At 39.2% G+C, this 21,430-nt stretch overlaps 1 protein-coding gene across 3 annotated transcripts in view; it reads left to right on the top strand.

Annotated features, from left to right (window-relative positions):
* The window catches only part of nlrc5 (NLR family, CARD domain containing 5), a 38,379-nt gene that overhangs the window by 789 nt on the left and 16,160 nt on the right, over positions 1-21,430 (top strand). For 2 of the 3 annotated variants that reach the window (XM_069686303.1, XM_069686301.1), the window contains exons 2-32: positions 230-573; positions 1,104-1,157; positions 1,844-1,927; positions 2,896-3,081; positions 3,296-3,450; positions 3,660-3,791; positions 4,491-4,806; positions 5,748-6,171; positions 6,502-6,655; positions 11,398-11,528; positions 13,171-13,402; positions 13,490-13,731; positions 14,468-14,551; positions 14,736-14,819; positions 15,047-15,130; positions 15,240-15,329; positions 15,604-15,651; positions 15,752-15,781; positions 16,065-16,148; positions 16,499-16,582; positions 16,725-16,814; positions 16,996-17,076; positions 17,734-17,817; positions 18,280-18,363; positions 18,722-18,811; positions 18,992-19,039; positions 19,127-19,156; positions 19,249-19,332; positions 19,421-19,504; positions 20,765-20,854; positions 21,049-21,108. In XM_069686303.1, the coding sequence (XP_069542404.1) occupies positions 240-573; positions 1,104-1,157; positions 1,844-1,927; positions 2,896-3,081; positions 3,296-3,450; positions 3,660-3,791; positions 4,491-4,806; positions 5,748-6,171; positions 6,502-6,655; positions 11,398-11,528; positions 13,171-13,402; positions 13,490-13,731; positions 14,468-14,551; positions 14,736-14,819; positions 15,047-15,130; positions 15,240-15,329; positions 15,604-15,651; positions 15,752-15,781; positions 16,065-16,148; positions 16,499-16,582; positions 16,725-16,814; positions 16,996-17,076; positions 17,734-17,817; positions 18,280-18,363; positions 18,722-18,811; positions 18,992-19,039; positions 19,127-19,156; positions 19,249-19,332; positions 19,421-19,504; positions 20,765-20,854; positions 21,049-21,108 (3,857 nt within the window). In that variant the 5' untranslated portion in view covers positions 230-239. Of the gene's footprint in view, positions 1-229; positions 574-1,103; positions 1,158-1,843; positions 1,928-2,895; positions 3,082-3,295; positions 3,451-3,659; positions 3,792-4,490; positions 4,807-5,747; positions 6,172-6,501; positions 6,656-11,397; positions 11,529-13,170; positions 13,403-13,489; positions 13,732-14,467; positions 14,552-14,735; positions 14,820-15,046; positions 15,131-15,239; positions 15,330-15,603; positions 15,652-15,751; positions 15,782-16,064; positions 16,149-16,498; positions 16,583-16,724; positions 16,815-16,995; positions 17,077-17,733; positions 17,818-18,279; positions 18,364-18,721; positions 18,812-18,991; positions 19,040-19,126; positions 19,157-19,248; positions 19,333-19,420; positions 19,505-20,764; positions 20,855-21,048; positions 21,109-21,430 lie in introns of those variants that run through there. The other variant, XM_069686304.1, reaches the window with a different exon arrangement.

Below are 21,430 nucleotides of genomic sequence, written 5' to 3'. Positions count from 1 at the left end.
ACTGTGGCTTTCTATGTTTTTTTTATTGTGATGATTCACAAGTTCCGCAGCCTTCTGAAGTACAAGTGTTTGAAGTGTTTGTATGTATCATCTTAGGTAGCTCCCTTTTATTTTTCTAATCATAGAAATATTTCCTCATTGAAAACTGTTTGAGTTTGTAGTTTTTGAGTTTTTTATGAATTTCAATATAAGTGCTTGTGTTCATGACTTTTGTCTATTGTTGTACCAGCTCATGGAGGATGACCATGGATGAGGAGATTGACCCTAACGAAGAAAATGTGAACATCGTCTTGGCTCAGGAATCCCCAGAACTGCTTCACATCCTTAGAAGTCAGTCACCTGCAGTTATAATGCAGTTGTGCCAAATGATGCCCAATGAAGCTGGATGGAACATCAACCATCTGACCTCTTCTGCAACAGCACAAACAGAATACATCACAGCTATGTTGGAGTACTTCAGGTTGGCAAACACTGCAGATTGCTGCAAGTTCCTCCAGAGCATGTGTTTGTTGTGCGAGAACATCCCCATGTACCTGGAGTCCAGGCTTATGTCAGCGGCTGGATATGCAAACAGTAAGTTTGAAATGGTGCTATAATTGTTGACAAGTCCTTGACTGGTATGTTGATACTGAATGTTTAGAGTTTGCTATGTGAGAGATTCTTCAGTCCCCTACCATCCAAAACTCACATTAGTAGTCAGGTAGCCTACATGCACAGAAAAACAGACAAAGACAAAAGTGGTCATTTAACAAGTCATTAAAGTTACATTCATACACATAGTTTGTGCTTGACGCTCACACACAAGGTTCATTTCAAAAGATCATAGTGTTTTAAGTAGAGTACAGTATGGCAAGAATTATGTGCATGTGCTGTAAAGAGAGTTTTAACATAAATGACACATTAGCTGTGGCTGTGAATCATAAAAATTGGCTGAATATTTAAACTCTTTCTGTGCATGCATGCTCAATTGATTAGAATGAGGTGAGCAAATATTATATGTTTTTTAATATTGTGGTTACTCCCGTACTGTTAAAAATACTAGTAAGAAAACATATGTTTGCCCTGGCCTGGCTAACAGAGTGACTTTTCTGTTGACTTTTCAGTTGATGCCGCACAGTGTCCGGCCACAGAACAGACATTGTCTCTCAGAAACACAGGTAGTTGTTGATGTCTATTTGTATGACTGTGAGGGAATATGTATGATTCTGTGTGCATGCAAATGTAATGAAAGATATAACATAATGTAAGAATAATTTGGCTTGTGCTCAGCTACACTTGCATGCAAAAAAAACAACAAGAGTCTGCAGTTTTCAGCCAGTGATTTTTTATTTTTTGTATACTTGCATGGATATCCAATCATTATAGAAGTTAACACCGTTCAGTTCCCTTAAAAGTCAGTTATTTTTGCCTCTGTGCTTCACTTGTGTATTTGCATGCAGAGCACCCCAAATGCGGCTCTCATGTTAGTAATCTGATCCAGTGGTCTGATAATTGCTGAAAGCTGTTTCTTTACTTTGAACCTTTTTTATTATCACTTTTATTTGTCAGTGTAGCACTACTCAGCAGACATAGCCTTACATAGAACCAAAAGTGGAAAAGTGAAAGTGAAAGGCAGCAGTTTGTCTCTCTATGATCAGCATGTGTTCAGTGAATCTTGTTACTTTTGTCTTTTGTTTCACTGTGGGAATCCCCGAAATCTCCTGCTGATTTAGAAATGACAAGTGAGGGCTTAAAAATAGCATGCAACATATGCAAAATCCCGCATTGCACTTGATAGCAGTAGTCCTTCTATGCTGGTTAGGATGTTACTGTACTGTATGTTTTATGTTTTTTTTCACTCTAGATGAAAATTCCAGGCCCAGTGAAACGAATAAGAAGTCATCATCACCTCCTTCAGAGCAGCAGCTCATTAAACGTCCTCGGATTGGTAGAAAATACACTCAACCCTTCATATTGTTGTATTGCACTTACATGCACAAACCAGGCAAATGGTGATTCACTGGTTAAAGTCCATGGATTTGTTATGAGAATGGGTACAGTGTTACAGAGGCTCCCTTGCTGCCAATTGGTCTCACTGGCATTTGCATTCCTCTAACTTAAACATTTCCCCATTTAATGCATTTTCCTTTTACTGTAGTTGTATACCTCATAACAAAACACAGCCTCTGGTACTTTTTGTATTGTGAGTTATTTTTTACTTTTAAAGAGTTAATATTGCAGAACTATCACATTGCTGAGGAAAATATTTTTCTTCATGTTGAGCTGGTAGTGTCAGCTAAAGAGACATCACTGTATTCAGTTCTCACAATAAAACAAATGCTACTAGCCACCAAGTGAGATGTAACCATGAAACTTCAAATTGAGTTTGCACAGACATTTAAACTGGATGGATGTTTTCCTTCCAGACTGATGTGTTAACATGAGCGTAAAACCAGGCATGTCAGCCATGTTACTTTTTTATTACTGGCTATTACATTACCAGGGTTTACACAGCTCCTATGTTTACTGCTGAACCAAAATAGCCTTGCTCATAAAGATAAACGCCAACTCCCTTTGCATTTCCCACAAATGCAGTGCAGCTGGTTTAGTATTTTTTAGTGAATCATTTTATTTACCAGACAAACAAGAAGAGACACCCATTTATTCTGTCTCGTACTGTGACTTCTGCTTGGACTGTATTTTATCTTAAATATTAAGTTTTCTAAGATAACTTTATCTCTGTTACACAGGAACAGGAAATTGCTTGTCTAACAGGAATTTCCTTATTGTTGGTATAAAAAATAGGGGGACAATTTAACACATGTGGGTTGTCAGACCTCCCCAAAACAGCATTTATTTTCTGCAGAAAAATTGGCCTCTAAAAATAGTGTGTTTATCTATGTATTCTACCCATAGATCACTGGGAGCAGTACATTGCTGCAGTAATGAGTTTACTGCTAAGGAGGTGGGAGAGACTTAGTGAGCTCCTGGTGAAGGAGGTCCATCTGGAGAATGTGTGGGTCAGCCCAAGAACTGCAAACAGAGGCAGGGAAAGACCTGATCAAACCCCTGGATCTACAGAAAAAGGGAGCAGAACACCTGGTCAATATAAGTTTTTATTTTTAAAATCTAATCTTTATCTAAGTATGAATTATATTATTTGAGTACACTTTAATGTGATTCATGCAAATGACATTGAAAGGGTAAAAAAAGAAAACTTACTATTGATTAGCCCGCTTGCACAGACATAACTCTTTCCTTCTTCCATGCTGACTAATATTCTGTTACACACTAATCATGTTCCCTCTTATATCAGAGGCTGATGGGGATTATGGGTCTGCGGAGGCCAGGGTGACATTAGAGACATTCCTCCAGGGATGTTCAGGAAAGGTGACAGTTCTCCTTGGCCAGGCAGGATCAGGAAAAACTCTGCTTATGTCTTGTTTAGGCCAGCAGTGGGCACATGGACTAGTAAGTCTACACTTTTCTCATCATTCAATATTTATTTTTAATAAATATTTCCATTTGGTTGCTGTAATCTTAGTCTTTGAGCAAGATAGCATGCACACAAAATTAGTAAATAGTTTTTTAATGCAGCTGGGCTCATTCTCTAATTTATTCTCCCTCACTCTGTGTCTTTCCATCCCATTCTCTCACTATCTCTCTCTTTTATGATACAGGGCCCTATCCCTTCATCCTCCCTGTTTGTCCTGCTAGAGTTCCGTCAGCTAGGCTTACTGTGCCATCCTGTTTCCCTATCTGAGCTTCTATTCCGACACTACCTCCCTCCGACAGGGGGCGACGAAGAAAAGGTAGGCAGGTAGCAATATTACAATGGTGCCTTTATAAAACAAATGTTTTCTTGTTAAAAATTTAATGGCAGAACGCCAAGCAATCTTGTACTTAAATTAATTGTCAGATTGCTCTCAGGTTGATTGACAGGTCATGAGGGCCTATTGAATTATTGCCAAGACTTGGTCTTGATGGTAAATAAGAGTTTTCTAAAGATTTCCTCTCGAAATCAAAATGAAATTAAACATCTTTGAAAAGAAAGAACGATACAGTTTAGCAGATGAGGGGATGAGAAGTCGAAACATGAGGAAAGTTGTTTAAACAACCAGAGTTATGCAGCAGAGTTCTGCAGACAAGGGCATAGGGAGGGACACATGAAGTTATTGGAGCTCCAAACAAAAACACAAAAAACTCCATTAACAAATTATTGATTGTAATGATATCAGTGATTGTACAATCAATAGTATTGGTTGTTTGAAATCTGCTACAGTCAGTCAGTGCCCTTGTTAAGAGAGACTTTAGTGGGTAAAGACTCGTCAAAAGTTGTATTTTTAACCAATTTTTAGCTTTGTGGACATATTTTTTTATATTAAACCACAATTTTTATTGTAATGTTACCTAAACAATTGCTAAAAATCAAATCATAGCCTGTATTTAACTTCAGGTGAACTAATGCATTTTATTTGTGATTTATGCTATGTGTATTTTGTTCTAAACAGAGAGCCATTGTGGATTACCTCCTTTCAAATCCGGAGCAAAGCTGTTGGGTGCTGGATGGCTATGACGAGTTTCACAGCAAACTCACCAAACAAGAGGTCCAGAAAGAGCTGCTACACCCAACAAGCCCTGTACCTGTCGCAGAGCTCATCTCAGGGCTGTTAAATCGTCAGCTTCTTCCAGGGTGCACTGTGGTGATTACCTGCCGTGTACGTGATGTCATGGATTTGGAAGGAATATCAGACAAAGTGGGACAGCTGCTGGGGTGGGACTGCCAAGAAATCAAGGAGTATGTGCACAACTTCTTTGAAGTAAAAGGTGAACACATGTTTGATTTTATATTTGCATTTTTAATATTTGTAATTATAGTAATTAAATACTTGCTGCATTTTTTAAATTCATCTGAGGGGTTACTTTTACATACTGTATATTGTTACTTTATACGACATGCTGAGTTTTATTGTTGGTTTGTTTCCCTTATTTTGTTCACCTGGTCTTTATTTAGCGGTTATCTTATTTGTAGTGAAAACAATTGCATATTTATAGTATTCCCAGTCCTTGTTCAAAACATAATTATATTAAAAGGGCAATAACACCAGTTGTACTTGTCATCTGGTGTACTACATAGCCTGTAGTTTCAGAATATATCCCTTGATGATGTCCTCAAGAAGACTTCAAATTGTTGAATTGCATTATGGTAAGGATCCATTTTTTGGATCTTACCGCCATATCAGGATTTCACAGGCAAAAAAATATTGGAGGTGCAAAATAGCTTTGGCCATCCGAGTTATCTGGCTTTATGGGTTTGTTTAGTGTGCATCACCAAGTTAACAGTGTACCCCTTTATGAGTCACTTTATGAGGATACTAAACCAATGTGGTTTAATTACGGTAACCAAATTTGCATGCTATAGGATAATTGCTGTAGAATTAGATTTTAGTATTGGATGTATTAGGAAATTGGTTTTTCGTTTATTTCAATGCAATTTCCTCATTTGCATTTTGCAATTGGCCTTGCAAGCCAACATACTTGTGAAGATTTACGAGCTGACCTTTGCTCAGCTTGAAGTCAGGCTGAGCTATTCTGGGTATTAGCTTTGATGTGTAATAAAACTTACAAGAAGAGTGAGGAAGATGTCAATTATGCTTAGTCTGAAAACACCCACTCAGTCAGAGATGAGGTCTGATCAGGCACAATAAGTGAAACACCTGTGTGAGTCCATTTTTGATTTATATGTGCTAAAACTTTTGTTCACCCAGCAAACAGAGGGCTTCGGGCAAAGGCAGGGGATCTCCTCCTTTCCAATCAACACCTTCTTGCAATGTCATCCCTCCCGGCCCTCTGCAACATCTGCTGCATCTGTCTGGAGCATTTACTGCTGGAAGAGAGAGACCAAGGAGGGACCCAGGCAGCAGAAGAAAGAGGAAGTGAGCCAAGGAAAACAGCAAGAGAAAAAAAAGGAGGGAGTCATGCAGAAAGGCAGAATCATGAAGGAAAAAGAAGAGGAAGTATAGACAAAATGATGGATGTGTCAAATGATAGCGCTCAGCTATCTCCCACACAAGTCCAGATACCCTCCACCCTTACCCAGGTTTACCTCACTGTTCTTAGTGCATTTCTGAGCCGGGACCAGGATAAAGACAGAAGAATTGACAAGCAAAAGAACACAAGACCTCCACTGAGGTGAGGGCTTAATAGATTACAAGACACATTAAGACCCCATCACTGACAAGACGTACAAATACAGTATAATCTCAATACATTTGTCTGTCAAGGTGAATTCAGAGGAAAGCATGATTTATCACTGTATTATGCCTTTTAGTAGGCTATATTACTCAAATATACACTTTGTGTAAAAGAGAAGGGCTGCTTGATTCTAGAAATATCGTAATTTTGCGTAGTGTTGAGATCACTATTGAGAGATCATTATTTAACATCCTCTGCAGCACATTTTACAATCACATGTTACTATTAATGAATTAAAGAATTTGTTTCTCTTCTCTGTTTGTGCAGTGTTGCTAACGCACTGAGTCAGTATCAATCTGAGTTGTGTGAACTGAGTCAGCTGGCCTGGAAAGGCTTAGAGGACAGCAAGATCCTGTTCATGGAAGAAGACATTTCCCGGCATGTTTTGGAGTTTTCCATCAGAACGGGGCTCCTCTCACAGGTCAGATTCAATTTACCCTTCGCTAAGCCCCTCCCTTGAACGGCCAATGTCCAATCCTACGTTAGCAACTGTACCAAGGCATGGGAGGCCTGTCAAGTTTTCAGATGCAGTAATGGTGCGCATATGGAATCTGCAAGTCCGACAGCAGGTTTCCCCAAATTTCAGAGGGGAGTGTGTTGTTTTTGTAGCCAAAAACCACACTCGCAGCTTAATCCATCGAATATCAACGAAAAGCTCCTTTGTTTATGCTCCAAGACACAAACTAACTTGGCTAGGTTAGCATGTTAGCAAACAAAGACGGTTGAATATTAATTCAAAGTTAATCCAGATCCAGTGTATGGATCAAGCCCATGATATGCGAGCAATATCCTGACAAGCTTCAAGCAAAATTAAGAAGTGGGATCATTTAGTTTTGCTAGCAATGGGCCAAAACATATTAGATAATGAAAGTTATAGGCATAACTTAACATTAGCTTAAAATTAAACAATATATTGACTTACCCTGCTGTGCAAGAACATTGTTGTTCCTGTATGATTGTCCTAAACATGAATTGTCGTGGGGTGCCTGAAACTTGAGCCGGACCGGTGAGCTTTTGCATCGATTTTTATGTCCTCTTAATTCTCATCACTCCGCTGACATATTATATTCTGGATGTATCTTTTAAATGGGTATTGTAGTCCTTTCTGTCTACTTCTCTCTGATATATAAGACCTAATGTTCCAGAAATGCTATTATTTCCATTGGAACATCTGTCACTGTTATAGTTGAAAACGGCATAATATTTACATGCCGGTGTGAAAGTTTGACAGGCGTAGCAACAGTAACCAAGGGGGGGCGGGACTTAGCGAAGGGTCAATTGTTGAACGTGTGTGAATGCTCTTTATGTGGATGTGGGTGTGCAGGGTCTACTTTGAATCTAACAGGCGTAATAAGTTGTTGAAAGAGGTAGGGTGTCAGGAAGGAGTGTGTGTGTGTGTGTGTGTGTGTGTGTGTGAGTGGTTATGCACAGTGTGTAAAACATACATGGAAGATGTGTTCATTTAGAATTGAATGACTTAAACTATGTGCAAACGTTGTGCATTTGCATCCTTTAGATTAAATATTTGCACTAACCTTTAGCATGAAAGGCCAAAGCCTCTGTTGGCACTGGATGAATGCAATAGGAGCAGGCCAATAAAGTGACAACATATTTGAGTTTACCTGACCAGGTCTCTGTACCTGCAGGTCTCTTACCCTTCATCCTCTGCATATTCAAAACAAATATCCCGCAGTGACAACATGTTGATGCTAAATGAACAGGAGTGGAAAAAGTTATCCTTCCTGGTTGATAATAGACTTAATGAATTATTTTTAAGACTTGCATAGAAATTATTCTTTTTCCATGTATTATGTGGCCTGGCTTATTCAGTGAACCTTTGCACCATTCCATAAACAGATTAAAAGCAAGTGTCCACTTTCTAATTCAACAAATATAAAAACAAGGATTTATTGCTGTAAATCATGTTTCAAGTGACCTACAGGTCTACGAGTAGCTATAAACAGAACTCTTCCTCTTCTTTCTCTTTCATTCCCTGTAGGTGATGTGTTACCCACACTTTTTATGAATTAATTTAAAACATTTTACATGATGGTAGTCAATATTAACAGCTCATTGGCTGTTGCTAGCAATACTGGTCAAGGTATGACAATAGCTGTTTTCAGACCGTAGAAATGTCAAGAAGAAAGAACAGTTAGAGGACCCTGCCCCTTTTTCTGGTGCTGTTTTGGTGCACTAGGTGAGATGCAATTTGATTCACCGTCCCGATTACAAGTACTGCCCCATGACCATGGAGATAAGTTACAACAAAACTCTTAGAGCCATATCGTACACCCGACACAAAATGTCATTGCTATTTTCCACCTGACACAGTTGTCATTTTCACGCCCCGTACCCATGTTGTGTAAATGGCAAGTGATCATGCGCCCATGTTAGTGCCCATGGGTGCCCACCTGCTTCACACACAACTGCTTCACCTCAGGGAGATTCCTGCTCGCCACGCACGGACCCAAAACTGCTGACACACCGAACTCTCCATCTCGCGCGCTCATTCTAATGCACACTCTCTCTAATACATGCAGAAACAGAGACACACTCACACACATGCAACTAAGAGGTACATTTATTATAATCCTCAGACATAACATACCTGTGGCACCGACAATCGTTCCCCCAGATATTAATACACGTGTCCAGTGTCCATTACGCGCGCACTGAAGAATACAGTCATGTGATCCAGCAGCAACAATAAGTAAATAAACAGTTACAGGTGACCTTTCTGTGATGGTAAGCACACAGAACTAATATACATAAGATCCAACCCAGTCGAGGCAGATGGCTGTTTAACATGAGCCTGGTTCTGCTCGAGGTTTCTGCCTGTTTAAGGGAACTTTTTCCTTGCCAATGTTACCAAATGTTGCTAAGTTCTTCTGATGGTGGATTGATCTTGGGTCTCTCTCTACATAATATTAAAAAACGAGTCTAACCCTGTTCTTTTTTAAAGTGTCTTGAGATAACTTTGGTTATGGTTTGGCGCTAAACAATAAAATTTTATTTCCGATCTTGACGGTGTGTCTGGAGATTTCAATAATTAATGTTACGCTGCTGTGGCTCTTGGGTGGCTCAAGCAAAGAGAGTCTCTCTTCATTTTTGTTTCTGCTGGGCAGTGGGATCGCTTCTGTGGCTTTAACATCCATCTGTGCATCGACATGCAGTATATCGTGCAGTGACCTGTATGTGTTCTGTGTGTGCAGGGGCACGGAGGACAGAAAGAAGTTAAACATGCTGGCCCGAGCCCAGTTTATATAAGAAGAATGACTGAAATCCAGCGTGTAAATAGCAACACATCTGTCTGCACGCGCACCTGGCTCTTTAAGGGAATGAGAGTTGACACTCTGAGTGGTTTGATTCATGTTATGCCAAAAACACACATTTGAATAATCCAGGGACTTAAGCCAACCTTGTTGCACCTTTTGCCTCACTTTGCACCCAGATTGTATGCCGTGTTACTAGCATAAGTGGGTCTGACACGCCCTAAATAACTTAGTGCAATGCACTTTAGACCGTGCGCCATGTAAATAGGGCCCAAAGTGTTAGCTCAATTGTTTCACATGCCTCCATGGGATTTCAGGACATCAGGACAACTTTTGGGGGGGTTACCCTGGAGCTTGGTAGGGGGATTTGGCCATTCCTCCCCTGGGAATAAAAAACAACCTCTGCTCTGTGAGCACCTAAATTACATTTAAAGTACATCTGTAAATGATTAAAATGTTTTGAAAATCATCACCTGCTGCTCTCTCTCTCTCTCTCTCTCTCTCTCTCTCTCTCTCTCTCTCTCTCTCTCTCTGTCTTTCTTGATCATATGGAACAGTTAGAATATATAAAGTTGTGGTTCTTCAAACTGGACTTAAACGCTCTGACATCTCCCCTCTCCTCTCTCCCAGCTGCAACTTGTGTCAGGCAGTGCTGAGCATGTGTGTGGTTGAGCGAGTGGGAGAGAGTGTGGTGAATGCGAGCAAAGTGGTAAATGGACTGCACTTGTATAGCGCCTTTCTGGTCTTCAGACCACTCAAAGTGCATGTACACTACATGTCACATTCTCCCTGTCACACACACATTCAAACACTGATGGCAGAAGCTGCTTTGCAAAGTGCCAATCTCCAATCGGGATCTAAACATTTACCTGCAGTCACACACTGACGCTATACCTTCGGGAGCAATTTGGGACACTTCAACATGATGACTGCTGTAGCCAGGGATTGAACTGCCTCTGAGCACAGAGGAAGGGGTGACAGTCAGGCTGTCAATCTGGCTGCAGGTTCACATTTAAATGTTTGAGGCTGAAGCCTGCACCCCCCAGATCGTGGCTTCCCAGGCAACAGCCTTTATTGCCTTTCTGTCACTGCAAGAGCTAGGTACTAACCAGTTGTTGGAGTGTTGTTTAGAGTAACCTTTTAAAACTCCTGCACTAAAGCATGTCCCAGAACAAGAGGGGCCTTAAGTGATATATTGTATGGTGATGGTCCAGACCATATGGTGTTAATAAGAAGTGGACATGCCATCCTGACTAAACCAATTGGTTTGTGGACTACAATTTCTTGGCATTATGGAGATCCCATCTTGGTGTCTTAAAATCAGAAGTGGCCATATTTGGACAAAAGGGTGTTGCTTGAGAGGAGCAAGAGGTTGGCAAATGCTAAGTTATGTGTTGCTAGTGCTATTTTGGCAAAGCAAGGTCCATCCTATTCATCATACTAATATAAAGTTGGATGTAAATTTTGGCAACAAAAAAAGCCTTTAAAAAATCTACATTAAGATGAACAGATGTCTCCCAAGAATGTTTAATTTTTAAACATAACATACCAACATGTCAATCACAAGTTCGCCATGCCCTAAACCCTGCTTTATAGCGTATTTTATGCTAAATGGGTCAGTTATTTAAAAAAAGAATAATTATCATGGTTTATTGAAGAAAACTTGAAACTAGTGACCATAAACAAGGAACATCTTTACTAAGGTAAAAATCCTTGTGAGGGGGCACTGGTTTAGCTCAGTTGGTAGAGCGGGCGCCCCATGTACAGAGGCCATAGACATAGCCAAAAAAATCATCTTAAAAAAAAATATATATATGTTTTTTCTCATAGGTGAGTCTAAAAACTGTTGATCTTATGAGTAACATAGATCTCTGTCTACATCTTTTGCCAGGTGGAGCTCAGACTTGAGGATGGTACACCTGTCAACTCCTACTTCTTTACTCATCTGACATTACAGGAGTTTTTGGGGGCAGTCAGAATCATGACCAGTCAGGATGTTAGTGACATGCAGCTCAGGAAGAGGTAAGGAACTGTGTAGCATGGTTAAATTTATGAAGGCAATCTCTGTTGAGCTGAAGATCAGCTGGCCTTTCTAAAGTTCAAACTATCGGCTCTATTAAACAGCAGTCACAGTAACCATTGCATATTGCTTAGTCTACAGTGTAACTTTGTGTACCTTATACAACCGTATAACTAAATTGCTGTGCCCGTCCTTTAAGACTCCTTTGATGCAATCAACTAATTATCAGCTTATCGACCTACTGGAAATAGATGTATATTAAGTACAGCATGTCCTGGATGACCCAATTTTCTGAATGCCAACACTGAGCTTTACATGAAACTCCATCTGTTTACACCTGTTATGCTGTTCCCACCTTTGTGCTGTATAATCTGTGCTGGGAACCAAGTATCAAAGAGACAGGAAATGCTATGTTTGCACTGCTACCAAAATACATCCTCATAACCTTAGCTTGAAAAATTGTCCCGTCAGATCCTTTATTTAAAAGTATTGATACCTCACTATAAACACTCCATTGTGTATATAAGTGTAGGTACTTTAAGTATCAAAAGTAAAAGTAATGCATAAAAGTTTCCCCTTTGACTGCTATACTATATGATATCATTAGATTAGATTAGATTATTAAGTGCTGATGCATTTGTATATAAGCCGCTTTTTACTTTCTTAGTTGGCTGATTATAAATAGGACTTTAGTTTTATTTAAGTCACTGATTCAATCCATTGTTGGTTTACAAAATTTCAGAAAGCAATGACATCTAAAAATATTTGCTATTTATTTTTTGTCCATTAACCAGTCAGTCAACTACTTAATTCAGCTGTATTTGTACATATCATTTGATTTAAGATAGTTTCATTTACAACACAGCATCATGTTTCATAAGCTCTTCATTTGCAAATATCTTTTTTTGGAAAGTAAATGTCTGTCTCTAAACCAGGAATATTCCAGTCTTGGTAGCAAGATGAGCGGTGTAAATTGAGCAAGCTATGTGACATTTCTGACCTTTCTCCCTAAAAGGAGAGCACAAATATGCTGATGTAGGCCCAAAGCAGATGGTCCAATCACAGTTGGGTAGGCTCAGGAGGTCAGAAAGGGGGTTGACAGGCACTGACAGTGATACATGTAGCAGCAGATGTGACACAGCAGGAGCGACCACTAACACTCAATAAATGCCTTCCTGTGTGTTGCCACATTATAAATGACATACTGTATATTCTTTAACATTATCATTCTGCCAATTTTTTCATGTAGATAGTAGTAGCGTGTTGCTGCCTTTTCACTGTTAACTTAATGCTAAAATGACAATAAAACCCAATCTGCAAAGGGTCATAACCAGGCTGCAAATGTGTGTTGTATTCATCAAAAGGTGCTATAAAACCCTGAATACAACCCCTTTACGAACACATGTCAAACAGTTGTTTAGTTTTAGACCCCGGATGCCAGGTAGCCTAGGGCTAAGACACAAGAGTGAGTAATGTAGGAATGTGCCTTTATTTGTCTTGAAGTCTATAAGCAGTGAGGGGTTTTTTCTAACCTGGCAAGAGATGCTAGAAATTGTCCTCTATGCACCAAAATAACATAGCAGTGTACTATAATCCTAATCAAATCAGATATTAATTTTGCTCTTTTTCCCCATTGCTCCTCAGGTTCAGCCTGAAAACTCGCTGGACAACCAAGTCAGACCAGAGGACAGTCTTTACAGACTCCCTGCACCTGTTTATTTGCGGTCTGGCTTCCCCACACTGCACACAGGCCTTAGCTTCTTTAGCCAGGACCTCAAGTGGAACAGGAGGCCAAAATTGGGTCCAAAGACAACAAGCTCTTGTCCTGAAACTGCTAAAAAACCTGTGCAACAGTAACACTCTGACTGGGCCTAAGGTAGATTATGAATTAAGGTGAAACTGCACGGGTGTTGTAACCAGTTATCACAGTAATTCCTGATCCTTTCTTCTTGCATCTTTCCAGGTATTGGAACTTTGCCACTGTGTCCAGGAGAGCCAGGATCACCAACTGGCTAAGCAGGTTGTGCATACGAGACCGACCCTGGAACTGCGCAACATTCGACTATTACCAAATGATGTTGATGCTCTGGCTTTTGTAGTTAACTCAGTATGTGATCTTGGAATCGGATTGGACTTTGGAGCATGTTCAATGGAGTTGGAGTGTTTAGACGCCCTGACCAAGTGTCAGCACATTCACTACCTCTGGTAGGTCCTCACCAATGATTGCATAGGCACACAAACACACACACCCAAACCTGTCTATCTACAAACGTGAAATCAAATTATTTTTCTACTTTAAATGAAAAATTCATATTTTTAACAACATTTCAACCCTTGTTTAAATCATACTTTAAACACTTTGGGTAATTCCTTCATTCATCCATTCGAGACCATTACCATTACATATAATGCAATTGCAAAATACATAGTTGAGTGCATGTGAGGCTAAGAACTATCTTAATGGCTAAAGGGCCTGCTGCACATGAAGAGCAGTTGAAAAGTGAAGTGAAGAAACTGCAACCTGGTGTTCAGCTTGTTGACACTGAGATTGGATCGGAATTGGTGCTATAGAAATCAAAAATACAGACAGACTAAAGGCAGCAGAGTATGTGGAAAAAACTGCTGCTTTGCATTTGGCATTCCTGAGATGTTTGGCCACCTGTCACACACACTGTGAAACTATTTGAAGCGCTTTGTCTGGACCCAAGTGAAGAAAAACGACAACTGATGCCTCCAAGGGATTTGTTTTATCAGACCCAAAACTTGCATGCCACGTAATAAGACCTTCAGAACGCAAGATCGACTCAAACATAAAACAATTAACAGTTGATTTTTAGTGCCAAATTTCTGGGGACTCTTTGCAACACAATTCTGATTAAAAAATGTATTCTTGTTTCATTGTGACTGAAACAGGTTTTCTTTTAACTCTCTGTGCCCTCAGTTTTCGCAGCCGCAAGTATGGCGACAAGTTTGCTGAGAAGTTGTCCACAATTTTGTCAAAATTCACAACCCTGAGAAAACTAGAGTAAGATTCAAATATTTACTTTTATCTCTCTCTCTCTGAGTGGTGTTGTTTATATGTTGTTTGTCCTCCTCAGACAGTACTCACACACTACTGTTAATACCTTTAAAGTACTGTGAGTAGAAGTAATCTGCCTTGAAGACCCTTTAAAACAATGATTGAATGATTTTGTCTTTGTCCTCTAAAGGTTTTGTGGTGCCAGTCTGACTGCCACAGGAGCAGCTAGTTTGGCCTCTGCTCTACAGGACTGTCCAGACATCACTGAAATCAAGTATATTTGCCAAAACATAATTGCACTGATTCAGCCAATAACAAGTGTGTTATGTGTTCATGTGTTCTGGCGCCTTTGGTGGAGGTCTTGAGTTCTTTGGAAATGTTTGAACAGATTGTTGTGTTTCTGAATCGGGTTGCTGACACCTTATATCTGTTTTAATGGTGAAATCTTTTAGATGTGGCTCTAAAAGTGGACACCAAGTTTTTTGTTTTTTTGTGTTATAGTCTGAGTGACAACAACCTGAAAGACGAAGGGATAGAACACATTGCTGAGGTTTTTGCCAAACTACCAAAACTGGTCTCGGTGATGTAAGTACACACTGCTGATGAGATGGTAATTTCAGATGACCACAAAATCTCAAGATTTTGCAGATTATGGCTGATTCCATTCATAACAATTCCCTGTCCAACCTTGCAGGCTTGGTCGAAACAACAGCTCTCTGAAAGCAGTGGGCTATCTCATTGGGAAAATGTCATCATGTTTGAGCATCCAGCACCTTCACGCAGAGTATGACTCCTTACATTCACACACATGCACATTGCCAACTGAGTTAGAGTTATTGTTATTATAGCATTATTTAACACACATAGGCCATACGCCACATCCACACAGGCTCTCCAGAAGGGATGTGTTTAAGTTTTGACTCATTTTTCCCTCACTGTCACTCACAGCCAACACTTACTAACTTTTTATACTTAAAAGGAATTATGTGAATCTAAAGTAAACAAGTATTCAATGTTATACTATAATTACACAAAAAATACTTTTGTTCTTTTTGCAGTGGGATGAAGGAAGTGACTGTAACTTTCTCCCAAAACTCTGATTTGAGGTGAGCTACATGGTTAGATAAACATGAAAAATAATCATCATCATCAAACGAATACTTCATAACAGAAATACTCACTTATCTATGTATTCCCCCTTTTTAGCCATCAAATGAAGCCTGACCCAACAATCAGGTACAACATAGGCCACAACAACACCCTCATCAAATGTTGACATCTTTCCAGCTAGTCACTAACATTGCCAATTTCCTTGTTGAACTTTAAGCCTCTTTTAATGTCATATGGCTCTTAATAAGTTGTACCTTGACTTTTTTTCGTATCAATCTGGACCATAGATAACATCTGAACCTATTACAGACACTAAAAACAATATAATACGTTTTGATTCAAATAAGGTTTTCAGTTGAATGAATAGCACTTTTTATTGATAAGTTTATCATGTATTATCGTTCTCTAGCTTGCTGAACCAGAAATGGAGCAAACAAGAAATCCAAGAACTTGCAGGGTCGTTGGCAAGTTGCCCTGCCTTGTCTATCCTGGAGTAAGTGAACGTAAATACACATAGAGGCGGAACGACTTCACCCCCACCATTCCGCCCCCAAGCATTCTACATAGAAGACGGAACATAACAGAGGTGTAATAATCCCGCCTTGAACTGGCAGTGTAAAAAGGGCTCAAGAGACCCTCTCCCAATGATACAACCAGTTGTGAAATTCTATTTTGTATATTTTGGTTTCACTTTTACTTGCAGTCTCAGTAAAAACGTAGACAAGAGACAGTTCCCCTGGGAGAGACGTAGATTTTTACATGTTGATACATATAGTTAATGAAATGAAATGCGAATAGAGCTCTGTGTGTTATTGTGTGTTTGTGTGTGTGTTTATACCCTAGTCTCTCTGGAGGCCAATGGGATGTTGAAACTCTGAGGACCCTCACTCAGTTTTTGCCAAAATTCAGCATCACCAAAAAGATCATGTAAGACTGGATTCATACCAATGTACCATCAAAAAGCTTCAGTCTATTGTCTTCTATCCAAAACACAATGAAGACATTTGACCCACTAAGTTTAAGTATTTTAAGTTAAAGATTGGTAAGGAAAATAATCTTGTTTTCACAGTTTGAGTGAGATCTGCTCCTCAGTGAAAGGTTTGGTCATTCTGACTGCTCTATTGTCTGATTGTCCTGCTGTGAAGGAGCTTCATGTAAGGTACACATCACATTATGTAAATTGCATGCTTTAAATGCACACAGGCAGGTCCACCATGCCATGTAAATTGACCAACTTGCAACTTACTTATAAATTATTAAGTCATATTAAGTCATAGAATATTTAAATCAATTCTTTAATATTGGTGAGACCATGCAGTGTAACTATATTTTTCTTTCAGACTACTAAGTCCTGTCCATGCATCTGTGGTGTTCTCTGGAGGGAGAGAACAGCCTGTTGATGAAACAACTAAAACTCTCTGGTAAGAGCTTGAGAGATCATCTAAAAGTGTTGACCCAGGCAATACCAGAAAAACAGCTGTTTTGTTTGTGCAGAGGGATGTTTGTTCAGGCCTGTTTGTAACTCAACTCCATCTTTCTAGAGAATGCAATGTTGGATCATTTTAAAGGTCCTCTTCAGAGGTGTAAAAATGTTCTGCTTGGATAGTAATTTGTGCTTTGCATGTTTTTTCAACCAAATTAATGACCTTTTTAAATCATCTTAAATATTGTATCTTGTTGTTGTTCTTTATTGGAAAATCTGTTTTTAGAAATGTTCATTTTAAAAGTTGAACACAAGATGAAAGATGTGTTCTACTTTACTGAAAAGTCCACTCTGAGTGTATTTACACTGGAGGTTTCAAGTTTCCCCATCAAACTTTTATAGGTTGCATACTAGGCACTGATTGGCTCCAAAACCAGTTGAGACATTATAATATCCTGCTTTGATTAAAGTAGAGAGAAATTCAGCCGAACATAAGATAGTCATTATTCTGCTCAATGAAGCTCAAACACCTTAGTAAAGCAACAATAAGCAGAAGCCCTTTTGTTTAAAAGGGAACTTTATTTCTTAGCTTAAAATAACTTGACCCTGGTATTAATGGTAATGATGGTTATTATAAAGATGTTGCCTTTGTCAGTCTCAGCTGCTGTGGTCTGCTGCCTGCTGATCTGGAGAGAGTGTGCAGGAGTTTGGGAACATCCTCCGATGTCACTTTGATTGAGTAAGACACAAAAATCATCAACATACGATATTTTATGTATGTATTTTTTTTTGTGTAAATTGTAGATTCAGGTAAATGGAAAGCTAGAGGGAACTCTGACACAATGTGTGTGGAATGTTTCTAAATAAGCATTAAGATTTATTGCCTGGGGTAATATTCTCGACTGATATCTCATGTTTTGTGCTCTTCATGACTAACATACTATTCCATCACCAGAACTAAGGTCACTACTGAAAAAGATCAATTTAACCTAATTCAGTAGCTTCATTTCTATTCACCCTGTTAACCCAAAACATAGCAGCACTGCAGAATCAGTGTGAGTGTGAGGCCATATGAATACTGAGTGGACCTATGATTATGTACTTTAAGAACTTTGAATTGCTCAAGTTAGACTTTAGCAAACCAAGTTGTATTCTTATCTCATCCCTGTCATTATTTTAATCCCACATTCTTGTCTGTCAGTCTGTCCAGTAACTGCTTAGACAACAAAGGTCTGAAGAAGCTGTTGGAGGTCCTGCCTCGATTAAGAAGCATCCAGGAGATCAAGTAAGACTCATTCACAAAGTGATGAAAGAAAACACATTAAAAATTGTATTACAAAATGAATGTGTTGCACACCCCCACAATACGAGGTTGCATGGTGTACATTTCATAACAATGAATGAGCCTGGCAGGCCATGGCAGAAGTGCTCTACAGTGTTGCAGTAGACAAAGCTGATCTAATCTTGGTGATTAGGCAGGACCAGGCCTGTTCATTACCCAACAAACAGGTTCCAAACAAAATGGGTGGATGCTGGCAGCTACTACATTTACCCCTGGACATTTTTCAGTATAAATGGCTTATTTAGGAGATTAATTATGTCCTTCCTCCCCTGGCTTATTCATTCTGTGTGTGTTTTTTCAGTGTCAGTAACAATGGGACCAACGTGGGAGGAGTGGTGATGCTGGCTGGTGCTTTGTGCTCCCATAGCAACTTAACACACATTCACATCAGGTGTGAATCCTTGTTTTACATTACATAAATGTTTTTTTACAGCATTTTTTTTTAACCTACTGTACAATACAAGTGTACAGTACATTTTATAGACAAATTGATAGATGCATGAGTTTATTTTTGACACAATTATCTTGTTATGAGATCTTGTTGATCTCACAGTGTCCTGTTGGTTCACAGTGATGGAGGCAGAGACAAGATGATCCTGAAGTTCTGCTCTGACACCAGGTAGAAGGCCGCATCTGTGAACATCTGGAAACTACTGTCTGCATTTTAATTTTTCAGTCAATTAACTCTTTCTGTGCTCTCTTTCAGTGCCAAAGAACAGCAGCTAAAGATTTTCAGGTACAGTGCTGTAAGCTCTTGAAGATGCTTCTAATTTTACATTTCATTAGATCAAAATATGACATGAAGAAATGCTGCTCTTTTTGCTGCAGATTAAACAACAGCAACATACTACCAACTGATATAAGTACACTCTGTAGAAGATTGGTCCAATGTCACTCCCATTTGGAGTTAGAGTGAGTTAAGTGTTCAATATATATCCACACATTATCACTTCAAGATTATGACCCAACAGATAGACATTAAAATACTTTTATGTGTCAGTTTGTCACACAGCTCACTGACAGACGAGGCTATCGAGAACCTGCTGAAGGTCCTGCCAAGGATGACGTCATTACAAAGACTTAAGTAAGACCAACACACATGCAGGAATGAGTCATGGTGGATTGGATAAAGGTTTCCCTTGTTCAGTGAGGTTTATTTCATTTTCAAAATCAAATAATGACTTTTGGGAGTATTAATTGATAAACTGAGAGACGAGCTTTACAAAAAATTATTATTATATGGGTACTGTATGAATATGCCATATTGTACTGACGTGTATTTTTAGTTATGGATGTAAAATGGAAAGATATATAGATGGTCACAAATAAGCCTAGGTGTGCATATGTTTTTTTTAGAGATAGAAGTTTATGAAGTTGCAAAAACGTAATTAGGAATTTTGCAGTGCTGTGACCAAGTCATCTTTGCTCAAGTCCCAAGTAAGTCTCAAGTCATTTGGTCCAAGTCTCAAGCAAGTCTCGAGTCTCAAGTCAAGTCCCAAGTCAAGTCACTTTTTTTCCACCCAAGATCCAGCACTCTTACCTGTAGTATCCGGTCTTTATAAAGAGAAAAGACAGGTATTAGTAGCCTATCTAATAATGATATTATTGGCCAATTTATATAACCTGTTCAAAAAGTATGGCAATGAATTGTATCTGTATTATCTTGGCACAGACGCAGCCACGAAGATGGTCTGGTCTGAAACAGTATTGAGTAGTAACGAGTATGACTGATGAGGCTTCTCTTTGGGGAAAAAGCATCAGGTAGCGGGGGTCTTTGATGTTGTGTGTTGCTATAGCGATGAGTTTGACTGACAGCCATTCGTCCAATCATTATTCCCAGTTTGCGCTGCATAGAGACTTGATAGTTAGACAAAAACTTGACAACATTGATCAACATTAATCATTTTATGTTTAACAGCTTACATTCAAACTTATGAACACACTCAAGTCATCATGAGTCATCATGCCTCAAGTCCAAGTCGAGTCTCAAGTCATTTATTTTTTGTCAAGTCAAGTCGCAAGTCATCAAAAGAGTGACTTGAGTCCACTCGAGTCCAAGTCACCAAGTCTCAAGTCCACATCTCTGGAATTTTGTACACCATGAGTGGTCATTTAGATAATAAAAAACACCTTTTGGCCCAGTTTGAATGTATCCATCTCTCTGCTGCTGCCCCTTTAGTGTCAATTCTTAGCCTTGTCACACATAAATCATCCTGTAATGCTCAGGGATGATTTCATGAAAGTTTTTATAGTTCATTTTCAACCATAACCCTCAAAGATATGAAATATCTTTATAATAACCACTGAGAATAATTTGAATCAACCAAATCCTCTCCTTCCTCAGTGTCAGCAACAGCATCTCATCTACAACTGAAGCAGTGATGCTGGTTGATTGTTTGACGGTCAGTCAGCGAGTGAAGTCAGTGGAGATCAGGTAAAATACTTAACTGTGTTGCATTACTCAAAACAAAAATGGCCACATTTGACATGCTGCTTTGGATCGTGTCAGTTTGTTCTTTAGAAGTAATTATGATAAATATGTCACTGCAATATGTCTTTATTTTGTCATCTATTGATTTGTGTCACTGATAATGCTTGAGTAAAATTCTGCTTTGTCCTCATCTTCAGGCGTCAGTTTGAATCCCTCATACTATTTGACAGTGTGAAAGCAGAAGAAGTCAGCTGCAGGTTTGTGATCAGCAATCCCAATTTTTTGGGTGCACTGTCTTTCGGTATAACTAAAACTAATAAGTTGGTACAGCAGTTGTATATAGAGTGTATCAAATCTAGTCTTCTAGTTTCTCTTTCAGTCTGACTGTGTGCTGTATGTGCTTCATATGACTCTGCCAGCACTGGCAGGAAACTGCTCTGTACCACAACTGGAGGCGGACCATCGCAGCACATTTACATTTCTCTTACAATAGATTAGCAAGAGCAGCCTTCCTTTGGGTCTTGATTTTAGGCTTTGACTGACAAATATGTGCTGCCAACTTTACATTTTAGTCTCCTA

This window comes from Semicossyphus pulcher, unplaced genomic scaffold (assembly GCF_022749685.1).
Source record: "Semicossyphus pulcher isolate SPU_LCO1_2020_fin unplaced genomic scaffold, fSemPul1.0.p SCAF_8, whole genome shotgun sequence".
Taxonomy (NCBI): domain Eukaryota; kingdom Metazoa; phylum Chordata; class Actinopteri; order Labriformes; family Labridae; genus Semicossyphus; species Semicossyphus pulcher.
Note: the sequence above shows the minus strand (reverse complement) of the source record. Positions and strands in the feature narration are given on the sequence as shown.